This window comes from Eumetopias jubatus, unplaced genomic scaffold, assembly GCF_037043125.1.
Source record: "Eumetopias jubatus isolate StellerSeaLion01/CBP00866 unplaced genomic scaffold, mEumJub1_p1.0 scaffold_12, whole genome shotgun sequence".
NCBI classification, from domain to species: Eukaryota; Metazoa; Chordata; class Mammalia; order Carnivora; family Otariidae; genus Eumetopias; species Eumetopias jubatus.
The window spans coordinates 70,460,721-70,477,115 of NW_028274818.1; the positions used below are offsets into that span (position 1 = coordinate 70,460,721).

A 16,395-nucleotide genomic window follows, 5' to 3' on the forward strand; every position below is an offset into this window, starting at 1 on the left:
CCCCGAGGACGAGCAGGAGGAGGAGAGAAGGGTGTGCATTTGATGTCTGACGGGCTCCTGCACAGTGGGCTTTCCGGGGATGGACAGCAGCTGGTGCCACACCACCTGCCAGGCCGGAGGTCAGGCACGCTTCCTGTGAAGGGCCGACGTCCTCTTTGCAGCATGAGGCTTGGGCAGGAAAACAGTGGGACCTCCAGAATCCCAGTGTGGTCTCACCGTATGCAGCTGCCTGTGACCCCGGGAGCTTCTTGAGGACCCTCAGCCAGGGCCCTCATCTGTCCAAGCTCTCACGGGCCCTTCTGTATGTGCTCGGTGGGGAGCGGCCGTTCACTGAGAGGTCTCACTGTTTTCCCTCAAACTCTTCCCAGGGCCACCACTGTGCGCTACAAAGGGAGAAACCTGCGGATCAAAGCGCCCATGTGCCGTGCGCTGAAGAAGCTCTGTGACCCGGACGGTATGTGATCTCGGAGGTGGGGCTGCTCCCTCTGACAATGGAGAGGGCGAGCTGGAAGTGTCTCCCAGTGGCTCTGAGTCTGCTTCATCTGTTCCTGCCCGTTAGCAGCACTTGGACTTGAAACCCTTTGTCACAGCAGTGTGTCCCCTTAGGAGATCAAGTTTAGCTCAGAAGCCACGGCGTTTTCAGACAAAGTGCCCGCCCGTGTCATGAGCAGGTCTCTAGTGGTCTCTTGCGGCCTGGTATATGGCTCTGGCTTGCAAATGTGCACGCGGCCATGTTGGCATTCTTTCAGAGCATGGGTCCCTGCGGCCTTCTCTGCCAGCCTTGCTTTCAGACACGGCTGTTTGCCCAGAGCTCCTCGTTGATTCTGTTAGTTGTGTGGCCAAGCCTGTGGCGTTCTGCATCAAGGTTCACGTGTGCCAGGCTCTCACGCCTCTTCTTGTCACAGGCTTGAGTGACGAAGAGGACCAGAAGCCAGTGCGCCTGCCCCTGAAGGTCCCGGTCGAGCTGCAGCCAAGGAACAACCATGCCTGGGCCCGCGTGCAGAGCCTGGCCCAGAACCCAAGGCTCAGGTAACAGTGGCCTTTGGCATCTCAGGGGAGAGGTGGGGTTCCCCTAGGGCACTGACAGCACATGGGGGAGGGGCCTCACACCTGGGGGTCCTGGAAGCGTTGAGAGCTGCAGTTCCACGCCTGGCAGGGGCTCTCGGCCCAAGCACGGGAGACAAAGACATGTGGTTAGCAGGTTGATGGCGACAGAATCTTTCTCCTCAAAACCCCTTTCACGGCTGTCTTAGCATCTCTCTGAAGATCTGTGTCTAATGTAGACACAGGGCATCACTGTGAGTGTGGACCGTTTTTCATTTAGACGTTAGACCTCTTTTTTGATTGAGGTGGAATTCTCCTAACCTACAATTAACTGTTACTCGTTTTAGGGTTTCTGACTCAGGGCACTGAGTACCTTCACACGGTGTTGTAAGGTTTTCCCCTCTCTCTGGCTCCAGGACATTTCATTACCCCAAAACCTTGTACCCACCCCGCCCCCCGCTCCCCCAGCCTCCGCAGCCGGTCAGGCATGCCCGTTGTTCACGGTTCTCGTAAGGGGACAGTATAGCTTGCCTGGCCGCTCGCGCCAAGCCTGGCGCTTCATCTGTGTCAGGACTTCTTGCTTAAACATGGACTTAAACTCTCTCGCTGTTCATTCAGGCTGGCCAGGCCCAGCTTCCTGGATCCAAAGGGTGCTGACAGAGCAGGGTGGTGGGTTGTAGCACGGTCCATGTCCTGGGAGAGATCTCGTACGACCTGTACAGGGGATGTGAGATTCACGTGAATCTCTAGTGCTCTCCACTTAAAGGGCTAGTTTTTAAGAAAAGGACTCAGTGGCCCTGCAGGGCACCGTGCCTCCGTCCCCTCCTTTGACGCCCTTTCCGCAGTCCGTGACCTTGTCTGGTCTTGTGGCCACAGCCTCGTACTCCTCAGGAGGGTCCCTCCCCTGTAACAGCCGCCCTGTCCTGCTTGTGGTCTCTCTGCAGGATGATTGTGGAGCTCCACCGGAAGGTCTCCAGCCTCATTGAGTTCCTGAAACAGAAGTGGGCACTCCACGAAGTGCGGGTCGTATCCTTTTCTGAGTGCACGGGGCCCCGTGGGCGGCGCAGAATGGGCACTGAACTGCTACAGCGCAAGCGGCCCACGGCTGGCCTCCGTGGCAGGGCTGCGGGGCGCACAGAGCATCCCTGCCAGCAGGTTGAGTAAAACAAGCAAGGACACAGCCCCAGGCTTCTTGTGTCCCTGGCCGCCTGCCAGCCTCCGTCCCTGCCGGGAGGGTGCCCACTGGGTGTGCCATTGGTGAAGGAGAAAAGTGCCCGGCTCGCGCCCTTCCTGCGGCCCGGCGGCGCACAGCGGGGCCTGCTCCTGCGGCTGCTCCTTGACTGCGCTCTCAGCGGAAGACGCTCGAGGACCGGCAGCTGCAGCACTTGCGAACGGAGCCATTGCAGGAGAAGGTGGCGCTGCACCTGTTCCCAGGAGAAAGCTGCACGCTCACACCGCTGCCGGGAGTGGCCCGAGTCGTGCACTCCAAGGCCTTCTGCACCGTGCACTGGCAGGAGGGTGGCCGGTGCAAGCAGAGCTCCAAGGATGCCCACACGCTGCCTCCGGCCCAGATCCTGGGCATCCAGAGTGGGCAGGGCACGGCCAGGGGCCAGGTGAAGTGTCCACGGGGTGGTGCCGAGGGCAAGGGCCCAGGACGTCCCCCTCCTTCCACCGACGCCTCACAGAGCTCTGGAGAGAGTTCCCCTGAAAGTGCCCCTGGGGAGGGGGCCGCCCTGAGCCTCAGCAGCCTAGACACTCCTGACAGGCTGCCCCCGGGGCTCCAAGATGCCGGGGGACGGCTTGAGAAGACTGCCAGGGCTGCTCCTGCAGAGGGCAGGGACGGCCCAGCCCGAGAGCCTGGGGATGTGACGTGCGCCTGTGGCCAGGTGCCAGAGCTGGAAGATGAGCTCTCCCTCCTTGACCCCTTCCCGCGCTACATGAAGTCCTGTCAGGACCTCATCATCCCCGAGCAGTGCCGCTGTGCAGACTCGCGGCCCTCAGGGTGCACCTCCCCAGAGACCCGCCTCCCCAGCAGTGCAGAGGTGGCTGACCTCACCCGGGCTGGGGCACTATCCCCTGTCCGTGCCCTACCGGGTCCAGAGCCTCAGCCCGGCCCCAGGCTCCAGCCGGATGTTTGCACTAAAGACTCAGCAGACGCCCCTGCCGAGGAGCCCCAGGAGAAGGTGAATCCCTCGGATCCCTCACCTCAGGGACAGTCTGCTGCCAAGCCTCCGAAGGATGTCCCTGCCAGCCGGCTAGCCCAGCAGCTCCGTGAGGAGGGCTGGAACCTGCAGACCTCTGAAAGCCTTACGCTGGCCGAAGTCTACCTCATGATGGGCAAACCGAACAAGCTGCAGCTGGAGTATGACTGGCTTGCTGTGCTGGGCCCTGAGGACCAGGCCCCCGGTGGGCAGGCCCAGGGGCCCTGCACCAGCTCCCCGCCCTCCACCTTCCACAAGCAGCGCCTTCTCAGCTGCCTCTTGAAGCTCATCTCCACCGAGGTCAACCCCAGGCTGGTGAGTGTGGGTCAAGGCACAGCCCTCCTGGCATTCCAAGGTGGACAGCTGGGTCCTGGGGGGAGAGGCGGGGACCCGGGTGACCGGGCAGGACACATGTCCTTCCCTCGAGCCAGGCTTTGTGGAGAGGGCTCCACCTCGCTGCAGACACAGGCCCTGTCCTCCGTGGCTCACACAAGGCTCCAAAGACCACAGTGACCAAGAAGCCATTCCTTGTCAGGCTTCGTGATGATGCTGAGCTGTCCCTGCTGGCCAGCGGCACCATGTGTGCAGAGGCGACACCGTCGCTATGGCCAGGAGCCAGGCAGGAACCTCGCAGATTGCAGCGGAGGAAATGGCAGGGTCGTTGGTGCTTGAGAATGGCTGTCCTGGGAGCACGGTGGCACAGCTTCCGAGGAGGGATTGGAGTTGGGAGGGGACGGACGGGGTGCCGGGACAGCGCTTGGGGGCTGGGTGAAGGGCTCTGGAGCTTCTCAGGGGGCTCCGTGGTGGCTGGTCCCTAAGCCTGGGGAGTGGCTGTGACCCTGTCCTGGGGCATCTCGTCTGCAGACACGGGGTGGAGGATGCCACTGGCGAGAGAAAACCCAGTGGGCTTTCTGGGGTGCGAGAGAACTGAGTCTAAAGCAGGGGCTCCTGAGGTGCAGTGTGTGCTGAGTGTTTGGGAACGCGGGGATTCACCAGTTCGGGAGCAGCGGCCCAGGGAACGGAACATGGGGGCCAGGAGGAAGTGGAGCCTGGGGACAGAATGGGCTATGGGGACCCTGTGGACCCACGAGTGCTGAGTCACGTCTGCACAGCACAGCTTCTGCTTCTCCTGGACAGACAGCCCTCCATGTGCGCTCTGCCCGGCTCCTCCACCCTCTCCCTGGCCTCAGCCCTGCGCAGCTTTTGCCGCAGAGAGGGTACCCGGTAGAGCGCACGTGCGGGGATGAGCTTGAGTCAGTGCCGTGGGAGAGGTGGCTCCCACGGGGTGGTGGGACCTGGGTGGAGACTGCAGGGGCCTAGGGGGAGGCCCGAGCGGGAGCAGTGGCCTTTAGAGGTAGTGCTCGGGAGGCTGGTGCCCTGCGGGCAGGCATGGGTAGCGCTGGGGTGAATGGACAGATGATGAGTTTAGAAAACGTTCTAGAGTGAGGCTCCTGGAGGTGAGGAGACCGGAGGGACAGGAGCGTGTCTAGCATTCCGGAGAGGGGGCCAAGGGAGGCCAGCTCCCGAGGAGCCTGTGACAGCAGGGTACATAGGCCCTGGCCTTGGCCTTGACTGGGAGAGGACTGTGGGGCGGCTTGGGAATACTGCAGAGGGCTCAGAGCAGGGCGCTCAGAGCCACGGCCCAGAGTAGGGCCCCAGCAGCGGCCTCTGCATCGCCGGGGGACTCGTGAGAGGTCCACGTTCTCTGCCCCCCTCCTCAGCTGATTGTGATGTAGCTCAGCTGGGAGAACCACTGGGTAGAGGCCGGAGCTGAGCTCGGAGCCCCTGTGTGAAAGACGGGCTGGCTGGTCCTGCAGGCCCCCCACAGTGGCAGAGCGCTGCCAAGCCAATGCGGCCCACACCCAGTCCTCTGGCCAAGCAGGACCTTGGCCAGAGGTGGCTGGGCATGCAGGGGCGTGGTTGGATGGTGAGATTGAATAAGCTAAGCAGGAGGGGACAGAGCAGGGTGAGGGGTGGGCAGGGGTCCCACAGAAAGGAAAATGTGGGTCAGGATTGGGCACTGAGCAAGCAGAGCAGGCAGAGTTGTGCCAAAAGCAGAGGAAGGGGGTTTCCTAATTTCAAAGGAAGGTTGGCCCCGGTGGCCCTGGAGAGTGGGTGCTGGGGAGATTGAGATCACCAAGGTGAGGACAGAGGTGGGGTGGAAGGGGTGTCTCTGTGGCGGGGACCCTGGCACTGAGTGCAGCCTGAGCCTGGGCCACAGAACCCCTGAGATTGGCATCCTGACTCAGCAGAGGGCTCCTCAGCTGTGACTGTTAGAATTCTAGAAATTAAATCTGTATTTCCTTCCTCTGAGTCACAATCGGGAGAGGCCACTACGGTTCTCTTAGGCAGGCTTTTTACAAAGACGAGTTCGTGTCCCCACCATGCAGCAACTCCTTTGGCCTTCCCCCATCCCCGCCTGCTTTCACCACGTGATGGGATTGCCTGTCCGTACCACCTGCAGGCCATGAAGCCAGGAGGGAGAACGGTTGTTCCCCAGAGGACCTACCTGCCTGTGGCGGTTAAAAGTGGCATGCTGCCAAGTGACGTCAGGAATGCTGACCTTTGCCTCGGGGGATATGTGATCTCGGAGCCCGTTGGAGCTCCTCACGCCTCCCGCTCTGGGCCCCCCTCCCTGAACCATCGTTCGCAGGCTGAGTCCGGCTTTTGCTGTGGTCCATTTCTGTCCCAGGCTCCAGAAGGGAACACCAGCTCCACGGCTTCAGTGAGGCCCACCCAGGAGGAGCAGTCAGCTACGCCCCCAGGGAAGGTGGTGACCGTCAGCTCCCGGAGCCCCCGCTGCCCGCGCAGCCAGACTGCCCTCCGCAACAGCAAGACCTTCTCTCCCAGTTCCACGCCTTGCTCCTCAGGTGAGGCTCGGCCATCCCGCCTGTCTTTCTGCACGTGGGGGCTGTGCCTGAGCTGAGGGCACAGGATGCCTGACCCCTGGCCCCATTCAGTGGGTCGCCATCGCGCTCATGGCGTGTCGGAAGAGAAATCCCCACCTCTTGCAGGGAGGGTGAGCGCTGGGCCTGTCGCATAAGGCTTCGGGTCCTGGGGTACTGGAGCCATTCGGAAACACGGGGTGGCCCTTGCTAGTTTGGTCACCTTGGGGGATCTTTGTGAGGTCAGTAGAAGCCTCCGTAACATGCTGAATCTGTGGCTGAAAGCCTGAGAAGGGACTGTCTCCTTTTATGTTTGAAGAGTCAGGCCCGGAGGTAAGGGATTCCCTAGCCGTTTCCCTCAGTCTTGGAAGGAAAGGTGGGCTGACCTGCCCGTCTGAACTGTTGGTCCTTTGTCCGAGTTGTAGCCAGGGAGTAACTTCCTTGCAGGGTCATTCCTTGGGTTTTCTGGTACCTGAGACGACAGGTTGAGGACTGCCATGTCCTTCGTGTGCCAAGCCTGGGAGACCTCCACGCCAGGCGTGAAGGGCTGCGTTACCATCCCTGTGGGTGTGTGCTCTCACTTTGGGACCCTGGCCATCCTGGTCACCTTGAACGTCCTGCGCCAGCAGGCGTCTCTGCGTCAGGGCCACGTGCCTCATACAAGAAGCAGTCCCGCATCTGTCCTTAATCTGACCCACGCAGGTGTGATCACGTCTTCGCTGAACAGATCTAGTATCCTGTGTGTTAACAATTTCTAGGGTTTTGTTTTGTTTGGTTTTTTTTTTTAAGATATATTTATTTGAGAGAGAGAGAGCATGAGCAGGAGGGGCATAGGGAGAGGGAGAGAAAATCTCAAGCAAGTTCCAGCACGGGGCCCAACGTGGGCCTCGATCCCACAACCCCAAGATCATGACCTGAGCCAAAATCGAGAGTCAGACACTCAACCAGCTGCGCCACCCAGGTGCCCCGGCTTATTTTCTGTTCCGAGCGTGTCACCAGCTTTATGTGTTCTCTGTGTGGCGAATAGCCTTCCTGTGGAATGAGTGCTGTGTGGGGGCCTCCAGGGTAACTGAGCCTAGATCAGGTGTCTGTGCAGGTCAGGACTCAGGTAGCGATGGTACTCCTTCCTGTCCTCCACTCTTGACTTCAAATTGTTGTAATTTTATGTGGTCTTTACCATCCTTTCTGTCTCTGAATGGAGGATGTTTCTAGACCAAGACACTTGCAGTGAGAGAGTCCGGACTGGTGCTCAGAGGGCCTGAGCTTAATTTCACAGCTTTGCAAATAAAAACTAAGGAAAAGGGGTCTGTCCCTACATGGATTGAGGGTGTACGCAGCGGCACCCACAGTAATGAAAGAGTCTCAGAACAGTGGCTCCAAAATAAACATTTTCTGTCCCTTTATGTCCGGGCTGTCCTTGGTACAATAAAGATTTAGAACGGGGACCGGCCGACCGCAGCCCACAGCCTGCTCGCCGTCAGGACGGCCACGCTCCAGCTGCAGAGCCCAGGGCAGCAGGGGTTGGAAGGCCCACCAGCCAGGCAGCTACTCTCTGGCCCTTTACAGAGAAAGCTTGCTGACCTCTGGTCTATGCTAGGTGGTCTAGAAGGTTCTTCTAGCTGTCACATGTCCTCACAGGCCTATCTGCCCTTCCTACCGGGGATCAAAGTGGCAGAGTGCTGCTGTGCTCTCAGAGCCATGATTCACTTACGGTGGGAACTGGGGTTTCAGGGAGAAGGATAGGAAGGCAGGGTTTGGGGACTTAAATCTAGGAAATGCCTTTCAAGCAAACGGAATCAACTGTTCCTGTTTCTTCCGGTTTTCTTCCGGAGAGAGCGACCTGCATTTGCGCTGGTGACGCTGCCCGGTGAGTGCTTGTGTTCGCGGTCTCTTGGCTTCTAGGTCTGAGAAACCCGCCGAGACCCCTGCTGGTGGCGGGCCCCTCCAGCACAGGCAGCAGTGACTCAGACGGCGGCCTTTTTGCTGTCCCGACCACTCTGCCGCCCAACAGCCGCCACGGGAAGCTCTATTCTCCCAGTAAAGAAACAGAACTGACTTTCCGTCAGCACCTGAACTCCATCAGCGTAAGTGGGGCGGGGGGCACGCTGCCGGCGGGGGGCCCTGCGTCTGGGGGCACGCTCTCACGCCCGCACTGTCTCCTTGCAGATGCAGTCGGATTTCTTCCTGCCGAAGCCCAGGAAGTTGCGGAACCGGCACCTGCGGAAGCCCCTGGTGGTCCAGGTCAGGGCACCGGCGTGCGTCTGTGCCACAGGGAGTCCTCGGCCCCTCCTTCTTTCTTATGCAGAGGACACACAGAGTAGTAACGGGACCCTGACTGTTCCCTGAAATAACGAGAATCTTGGCATAGCACGTAAACCACTTGTAAAAAAGACAGGTAGTCCCAGGGATTCAAGTCCCACGTGTCCCGCTTTAGGATATATTCGAGGACTCTCGGAGCTGCTATTTATAAATGCGCAGCCCAAAGAGGCAGTTGACAGGGTAGATAGAGTGGCCAGAGGCCAGACTTTCCTGAGCTCAACGGCACTAAAGGCCAGAGGCCCCGTGGAAGCCGTCTGCAGACCCAAGGGCACAGCCCGAGAGTGAGAGGCCTGCGAGTGCGGGTGAGGCGGGAATTCTGTCACGACTCCAAGCTTAGAAACGTATGGATGTGGGTTGTTTGGCGATAAACGTACAGGTCTCTGTTCGTCTTCCTAGTCTCTCAGAAATCTCTTCCTCTCGAGTTTAATTGACGTAGAAAGGAGAGATTGCGTGGCAGGTCTCAGGCAGGACGGTGCACAGCAGTCCTCCCGTTATCCTCGGTTCTGCTTCCCGTGGTCTGTAGCCAAGGTCAGCAGGATGCAGGTGATTCTCCTGACACGTCATCAGAGGGTCAGCGGTACGTCACGTGCCTGCATCACTCGCTCACGGGGGCAGAGAGGAGGGAGACCTCGCTGACGGAACTTTTGTTTCAGTGTATAGAATTGTTCTGTTTTATTATCAATTGTTGTTGTAGGAAACAGTAGTAGGTGTAGGGCTGATGTCATCTGCAATTTGAGGCGCCCACGGGAGTCTTGGGACACGTACCCTGCAGATTCGGGGACTGCTGTATTCTAGGTCCCAAGTTTTGTGTGCACGTGCGCAGGCCGAGTCTGTACCGGCACAGTTGGTGAAGTACGTGAATCCGCCCCGGCAGGACGGTGGTTCTGTGGCTCATCGGCTCTTGGTCCAGGGTTGCGAGCCTGCATGGCCTGTGGTGGTGTTTGTTTAGCTTTGTAACAGCTTGATTATCAATGCGTGGGTCACGCAGTCCAAAGGTCTGAAGGGCTCGCAGGTAGGGCAGCCATCCCCGCTGTCTGATCCAGGACATTTCCATCTCTCCACAAGGAAAGCCCGTAGCCATTTCCTCAGGTGCGCCCCCCCCACCCGGGGCAAGCACTCTCTACACTCAGGCTCTCTGTCCCTGGGGATTGGCCTCTTCTGAGCATTTCACACGAATGGAACCACACATAGTATATGGTCTTCTGCGTTTACTGTTTTGATAGAAAGTGTCGGTGGCACATAGCCCTTCATTTCCTTGCTGCTTTCCCGGCAGCAGGACAGGGTGGCAGGCCGTGACCAAGCCTTGCACTTCCTGCTGCCTTTCCAGACGGTGTGCATCCACAGCTCCTTGCCAGGTCACCCCGCTGCCTCCTGGCACCTGAACAGACCTGGCCCTCCGTGTCGTTGGCAACCCAGTAGTACCCCCTCCTCTCTGCTCTGTGCTGACCCCAAGGGGCAAGGAGACGTCCTTCGCACGTTAGCAGAGAATGCACCTTGCACCCAGAGCCAGGAGTGTCTGATGATGCGGCAGATACTTTGTGTTAATATTTTATTTCTACAACCCAGCCAGCGGTTTCCGTAATGCCCTGTGAGGTGGCAGCCGCCATACTGGCCCTGCATGACTCAGAACCAGGGGACCGGGGCCCATGAGCAGGGAGGGCGGGCACTGCATCAGCGATGGGTTGGAGTGCCTCACGCCCTTAGGTCATCCGTGTTGCCAGGAGCTCGAAGGGGCCCAGATCTGGGGATGTGTCTTGGAAGAGTCCACGCCCAATGCTCATGACGGGCGTACAGCACTGGGAGGGCGTTCTGAGTTAGCATTGGGCCATCTTGGCATCCCTCCAGTGTTCTCTGTGGAAGGTTGGCTACTCTGGGTTCTTTTCAGAGAGGCCCGGTGTTCAGGGGCTCGGGGTCCACGGGCACAGCTGTCCTCAGTGTCCTTGAGCCAGAGCCCCCATCTGGACACGCTCAGCTCCCTCTCACCTGGAATGTCCCTTATGGCCCGTCACTGGTTTCCTGAGTGATTACTGGCACCGGGGTCTGTCCGTCGTCTGATTATTGACATTCTTCTCTCCACAGAGAACACTGCTTCCTCGACCATCTGAGCACCAGTCCCACAACGTCTGTTCCTTTTCCATCCTGTCCAATTCCTCCGTGACTGGTAAGCATCTGGGCTCCTTGGGTAATTGTTCACACCTTTCTTGTGCGTGGCCCTGTCTTCGGGAACGGCAGGTGTTGGTGTCCTCGGGTCTCGAGCATCCCTTTGTCCTTTCTGTCCACAAAGCCTGAGTGTGCTGGGCCCGGGCCACAGAGGGGCAGGCGCGGACGCCCGGTGGGTGGTGGTGTGTGGGCAGGTCTGTGGTGTGGGAGGGGCCCTGGCTCTGGGAAGTACGCTGTCTCACAGAGCGGGCACGGCTGAGTGACACGCGCGCTGCGTAGGCACTGTGAGCGTCGATGGCTTCTCCTCATGCTCTCAGCTGCAGAAAATCTGGTGGGGGGGGCCGAGCTGCAGCGGCAGAGCCCTTGTGCAGGATTTGCGGCTTTGCCTGCCACTCGGGTCAGGCGCATCCCCCCCCCAAAAGGCCCCCCATGGTGTGGCGTGCGGACTGCGGCCTTCCGGCAGCTCCAGCAAGCGCGTTGGTGCTGTTCCCCAGGGCCTGGGACTTTCTCCTCGTCGGAGCCTGTCTGACCTGGGACTTCTCCAAGTCGGCTTCCGACGAGGTTCAGCTCCCGTGACTGTGGCTTGAAAGGAAACGCTCCATGGCCCCCGTTGTGCGTTCGGAGGGTGCGGGCTGATGCATCTGCTTCTGCTCTTTCCCCGCAGGGAGAGGCTCGTTCAGGCCCATCCAGTCTTCCCTGACCAAAGCAGCCCTGTCTCGGCCGATTGTGCCCAAGGTCCTTCCACCCCCGGCCACGGGCCACCTGGCCAGTAAGTTTCTGTCACCAGCATGACAGACACCACGGGAGGGTTCCGAGCGAGCTTTCTGTTCGCCTCCAAGCCGGTGTGTCCTGTTACTGTTCAGGGAGAACACTAGAGCCTTTGTCCTTGCTTGGAAATGAGGTGTGAGGGAGAGGCTGTTCATGAGCCCCTTGGGGCACCTGTCAGGGTGTCCCTGGAACTGAGGTTCTAAATGTCCTTTCTGTTGCCAGGTGCTATCGACTTAGCAGCTAAAAGTGCCGGCATCATCCCCGGGAGCCCCCTCCCTGTCTTGGACGCTGAGGGCTTGTCTGGCATCTCTCCACTGTCTTCAGATGAGGTGGCCCCCACCGTCCCAGGTCAGGACTCCACCAGCACCCACCAGAATGGAGATTCCATCCCCACTGTCGGGGTAAGTATGTTTAGAATGGCTTTTCCGCATCCCCACTTCCTTCTGGGACAGGTCAGTCACTTTCCAGAAGGGTGGGTGCTGAGGCCATGGGACTGAGGTCAATGCTGAACTCCAGTTCTGCCTGAGTAGGTGATGGGCCCTGAGAGGCTCTAGGAGAGTGCCTGGACCAGGGAGGCTGTGGCATGGGTGAGCGCCGTGTGGCCCCAAGGAGAGAGCCATGGACGGACGCAGTGGGACAGGCTTGCTGTGATGCCGAGGCAGGCACAGAGCTCTGTCTCTCTGCAGACGTCACTCAGTTCGCGAGGTAGCTTTGGCCGCACTGGCTGGCAGTACGCCCCGTGCCTCCCTGACCCACACGCCTCTGACCCCCCCTGTCCCCCATGCTCAGGCTCTACTGGGACTGGGGTTGCTCTTTGAATGGACAGCCTCACTTGTGGGGACTTGGTGACCTAACCTTGACAGCAGTAGCCTCCTGACTCTCTGGCTGCTAGGAGCCTGTGGGCGTGGGGCCCACTGGCTTTCCTCGTGTCGTTGTAGGGCACAAGCGACCCATTCATCAGTGTTCGCTCGAGGCCTGAGCAGGAGCCGGTGACGGATGGTTTCCAGGTAGAGGGTGCTCTTTGCCTTGGAGCAGTGCAGCTGCCCTGGGACCCCCTCCATGCCAGGCCCCCCACCCTCGTGGTCTTCCCGCGGCCCTAGCCTCGCTCCCCTGGACTGCCACGTGGTGGCAAGAACACACATCCCTCGAGGCCCCGCAGCACCATTCTTCCACCCACCTCGCCTATACAGACGAACACATAGCTCCCATCTGAGGCTTCCTGCCCCTTCACAAGGTGGCCTGTTTCAGGCGCACTCCTGGAAGGACTGTTTGGGGCTAGAGGATTGGAAGTCGTCAGCCGTAGTGCTTCCAGGCACTCCTCTGCCCCGATTACCAGCTGTCCCGCCGGCCGTGGAGGCAGGGCCAGCCACCCCCCCCTTCCCTGGCCACTGCCCCCCTCAGCCTGGCCCTCCAAGGCTGCCATGGCTAGTGTGGTTTCAGGAGAAGTGAATCCACTGAGTGTGTATCTTGCAGAGCAGGAAGAGGTGATGTGGTGTTCTCATATTTCTGTTGAATCTCCTGTCACTCAGTCACTGCCATGTGGGGCTGAGACCAATTTTCCATTCTGTGTTCCTGATCATCTGTTGTGCTCCCCGCCCGCCCCATCCAGGGCTCACCCGTGCTGTCCTTATCCGAGCTGTCCAAGGCTCCTCTCCACAATGGGCCCCCCGCACCCCTGCCTACGCCCGAGGGCTCCAGCAGCCGCCTGTCCCCACCCAACGTCTCCGCGCTGCTGGACATCTCCCTGCCCGGGCCGCCCGAGGACGTGCTCTCACAGGGCGAGCCCGCCACACACATCAGCGACTCCATCATCGAGATTGCCATCAGCTCTGGCCAGTACGGTGAGGGCCCGTGGGGTTCTGACTTCCCGCCGGGGTGTCTGCACACTTGCTGGGCACACCCCTGTCCAGCGTTCCCTCTTGAGTGTGGAGCATCTGCCGCCTGTGGGGTGCTGCCCATCCTGGCAGGGGGCAGCTCCAGTGGATGAGGAGCAGATGGGTACTGTGGCTCTTCACGGTCTCAAGGACAGAGAGCAGGCCCGCCAGGCTTTTGTAGCCCACGGCTCAGATGGGGCCTTTTTCTGGTTGGTTCTGAATCTGGGTGGATGGCTTGAGGTTGTGCGGGTCCTGGCAGGGGGGTGGACGGACTCCATGGGACGGCACTTGCTGGTCTGCTTTGGGCTGTGGATTCACAGAGAACTTAGCTCTCCCCCTTGCACCTTACTTCTGTTGGTGACGTGGAGACGTGCGCACTGGTGTGTGCTCGTGTGGTTGGTGTCGGTGCCAGCAAGAGCATTGGGGATGCACAGGGTCTGCCCCATCAGCATAGTTGTGGCCACTGCCGTTCCCTGAGGTGGGCACATGGCTCCTGCCTCCACAGGCCCCCTCTGCAGGCCAGTCCTGTTGGTCCTCCATGGGCCCCACCCCACACATCCAGTGCTTGTGCCACTCTGCTGATTTCTGGGTGGTGGATGGGGGAAGTGGGGTGCCGTTCACCCACCATGCCATCTCTGATCCTGCGTTTTGGCTGACAGGTGAGGGAGTCCCTCTTTCTCCAGCAAAACTGAATGGCAGTGACAGCTCCAAGAGTCTTCCCTCCCCGTCCAGCAGCCCCCAGCCCGACTGGATCGCCTCCCCGACCCATGACCCCCAGTGGTGCCCCAGTGACCCCACAGACTCGTCGCTCAGCAGCTTGTTTGGTGAGTGGAGGGTGCAGCAGGGCACGGGCTGGCTCCCTGTGGTGCACCTGGGTGGGGACTGGAGTCTGAAGTCCCAGCAGAGCTGCTGGGTTCAGGGTTTATCCCAAGTCCCTCACGCGGTGGGGGAGGGGGGCACCAAGGCTTCTGGCGTGCACTTCATTGAGCTTGCGTGAACGTGGACACCCACGAGACACTCAGCCTGGCTGAGATGGGCCCATGTCTGCACTCAGTTTCCCGTGCCCTTCGGGCTGCCCGCTCTCCGGCTCCTTCCTGCTCGGGCTTTCTGCTCTTGCCATTGGCGGTGGGGTAGAATATGGCTCTTGGAGCTCTCAGCTCCCTCTTTCCATCTTCAGTCTGGTGTCCTGAAACAGATGTTCCCACTGTCTCATGGCAGGGACGAGTGTGCCTCCTCAGGCACCAGGTGTTCGTGTGGTGGGCGGGGCTGCCAGGGACAGCCACACCGGTCTCAGTGGCCTGCGTGGGGCAAGCTCCTGTGGCATGTGTGGGATCAGCGTACCCAGCGTTTTTTTTTTTTTTTTTTTTTTTTTAAGATTTTATTTATTCATGAGAGACAGAGGCAGAGGGAGAAGCAGGCTCCCAAGGAGCAGGGAGCCCGATGCGGGACTCGATCCCAGGACTCTGGGATCCTGACCTGAGCCGAAAGCAGACGCTTAACCATCTGAGCCACCCAGGCGCCCGCACCCAGCATTCTTTAGAGAGTAGCCAGGGCGTGTGTGTGGTGGTGGTGGGGGGATTGGCAGCCCTAAAAAGGGGTGGTTTTACACATGAGCCAGGTCGGCACCCGTGTGGGCACCACGCCTGGAGGCCCAGATTGATGCGGGAGTTCTGGGTGGTGCAGGGGAGGCAGCACCGACAAGGGTTTGCGGAGATGGAAGTCACGTAGACCAGTGCAGTGTCTGCAAAGTCAAATAGAAATTATAAGAAATCGGAACCACCTCATACGGCGGCAAGGGTGGTGACCCGGCAGTGGGATGAGGCAGGGCTCCCAGGAGAACGAGGCCGACTCACACGTGCTGCACGGAAGACTCCCCAGGGCTCTCCACGTGAGAGGGGCCAGAGACCACACAACGACTCCATCCAAAGCCCTGTGGCTGCACGAGTGTATGGGTAGATGCCTGGAAGGGGCCTGGCAGGGCCATCCACACGCAGCCTGCGGGGTCCTCCCCTTGGACCGGTGCTGGCAAGCCGGTTTCAGGATGTCTTCTCCTTCTCTTGGCAGCAAGCTTCATCTCCCCAGAGAAGAGCCGGAAGATGCTGCCAACTCCTGCGGGGACCCACAGCGGCACCTCCCTGCTGGGCCCCAGCTTGCTGGATGGCAACTCGAGAGACTCGTTTGTGTCCCGGTCCCTGGCTGATGTTGCTGAGGTAGGCGCGCAGCCTTAGCTCTGACTTGACCAGCAGCCCGCCTTCTGGAGGTGGCCGGATGCCTCGGGCGGGGCCCTTGTGTTCTTAGAACTCCGAGTTCTCCTGACCATGGAAGTTCTCGCCACCGTGGGCCAGCATTCGTTCCCAGGTGGCAGCAGATGAGGGACGTGAGGTAATAGCTCCGCGCTGGAGGCCTCAGAACCTGGGAAGCCCTGGAGTCGGTGGACTGTGGGGTCTATGCTGGTGGCCAGCACAGGCCTTGGGTCTCTTCTTCCCTTCAGCAGCTTCGTGACCTGGGGCAGTTAGTGCCTCGGTTTCCTGGTCCGTCTGGGGCTGCTGCTGATTTTCGAGGAGGACGTGGCCGTTGTGGGTGGTACGTCCTCCATGCTGCCGCCTGACGGGCAGGGAGGCCTTCCAGCTGCATCTCCCTGTGTGGTGGTGTGAGGCTGCCGCCTATTGAGCTAAAAAGTGGCTCGGGGTGGTGGCGGACTGTTGACGTGGAGGCGAGACTTGGTCTGTGATGCCCCTCGCAGTTTGTCCACTCGGAGCTGCCCAGGCCTCCACCCCACAAGGAGCAAGTGTGTCGGGGAGCAAGTAGGACTCATGAGGACAGGGGCACAGAGCGCAGCACTCTGAGAGAGACTGCGGCGAAGCGTGTGCGTAAGAGGGAGAGGATTCTCCATAATGGAGAACCCCACTCCCTCGGGTGGGCCTAGTTCTGTTGTCAGAGGCCTGGAGCAGCGTCCCCCAAGTACTTCCCTGGGACGTGCCGGTGTTAGTGGGTCTCTCTCAGATTTTGTAGTCAGATTCCCCACGGGGCCCTGGATCAAACAAAGCTCACCGCTGTTTCCCCCAGACGCCTCAGCTTTCCCTTATCCTGACTGGCATCTGGAGTTCTGAGGAACTCATGGGGAGGCTTCGGAGAATTCTGTGC

The 16,395-nt window shown here is 60.0% G+C and overlaps 1 protein-coding gene across 2 annotated transcripts in view; it reads left to right on the top strand.

The window, feature by feature from the left end:
• Positions 1–16,395, top strand: part of CRAMP1 (cramped chromatin regulator 1) — a 57,366-nt gene that overhangs the window by 35,536 nt on the left and 5,435 nt on the right. The window contains exons 7-20 of one of the 2 annotated variants that reach the window (XM_088017271.1): positions 369–454; positions 906–1,029; positions 1,989–2,070; positions 2,397–3,560; positions 5,899–6,115; positions 8,033–8,214; positions 8,297–8,371; positions 10,529–10,610; positions 11,274–11,378; positions 11,600–11,778; positions 12,316–12,384; positions 12,987–13,218; positions 13,911–14,075; positions 15,316–15,461. In XM_088017271.1, coding sequence (XP_087873397.1) covers positions 369–454; positions 906–1,029; positions 1,989–2,070; positions 2,397–3,560; positions 5,899–6,115; positions 8,033–8,214; positions 8,297–8,371; positions 10,529–10,610; positions 11,274–11,378; positions 11,600–11,778; positions 12,316–12,384; positions 12,987–13,218; positions 13,911–14,075; positions 15,316–15,461 — 2,908 coding nt within the window. The remainder of the gene's footprint in view (positions 1–368; positions 455–905; positions 1,030–1,988; positions 2,071–2,396; positions 3,561–5,898; positions 6,116–8,032; positions 8,215–8,296; positions 8,372–10,528; positions 10,611–11,273; positions 11,379–11,599; positions 11,779–12,315; positions 12,385–12,986; positions 13,219–13,910; positions 14,076–15,315; positions 15,462–16,395) is intronic. The other variant, XM_088017272.1, reaches the window with a different exon arrangement.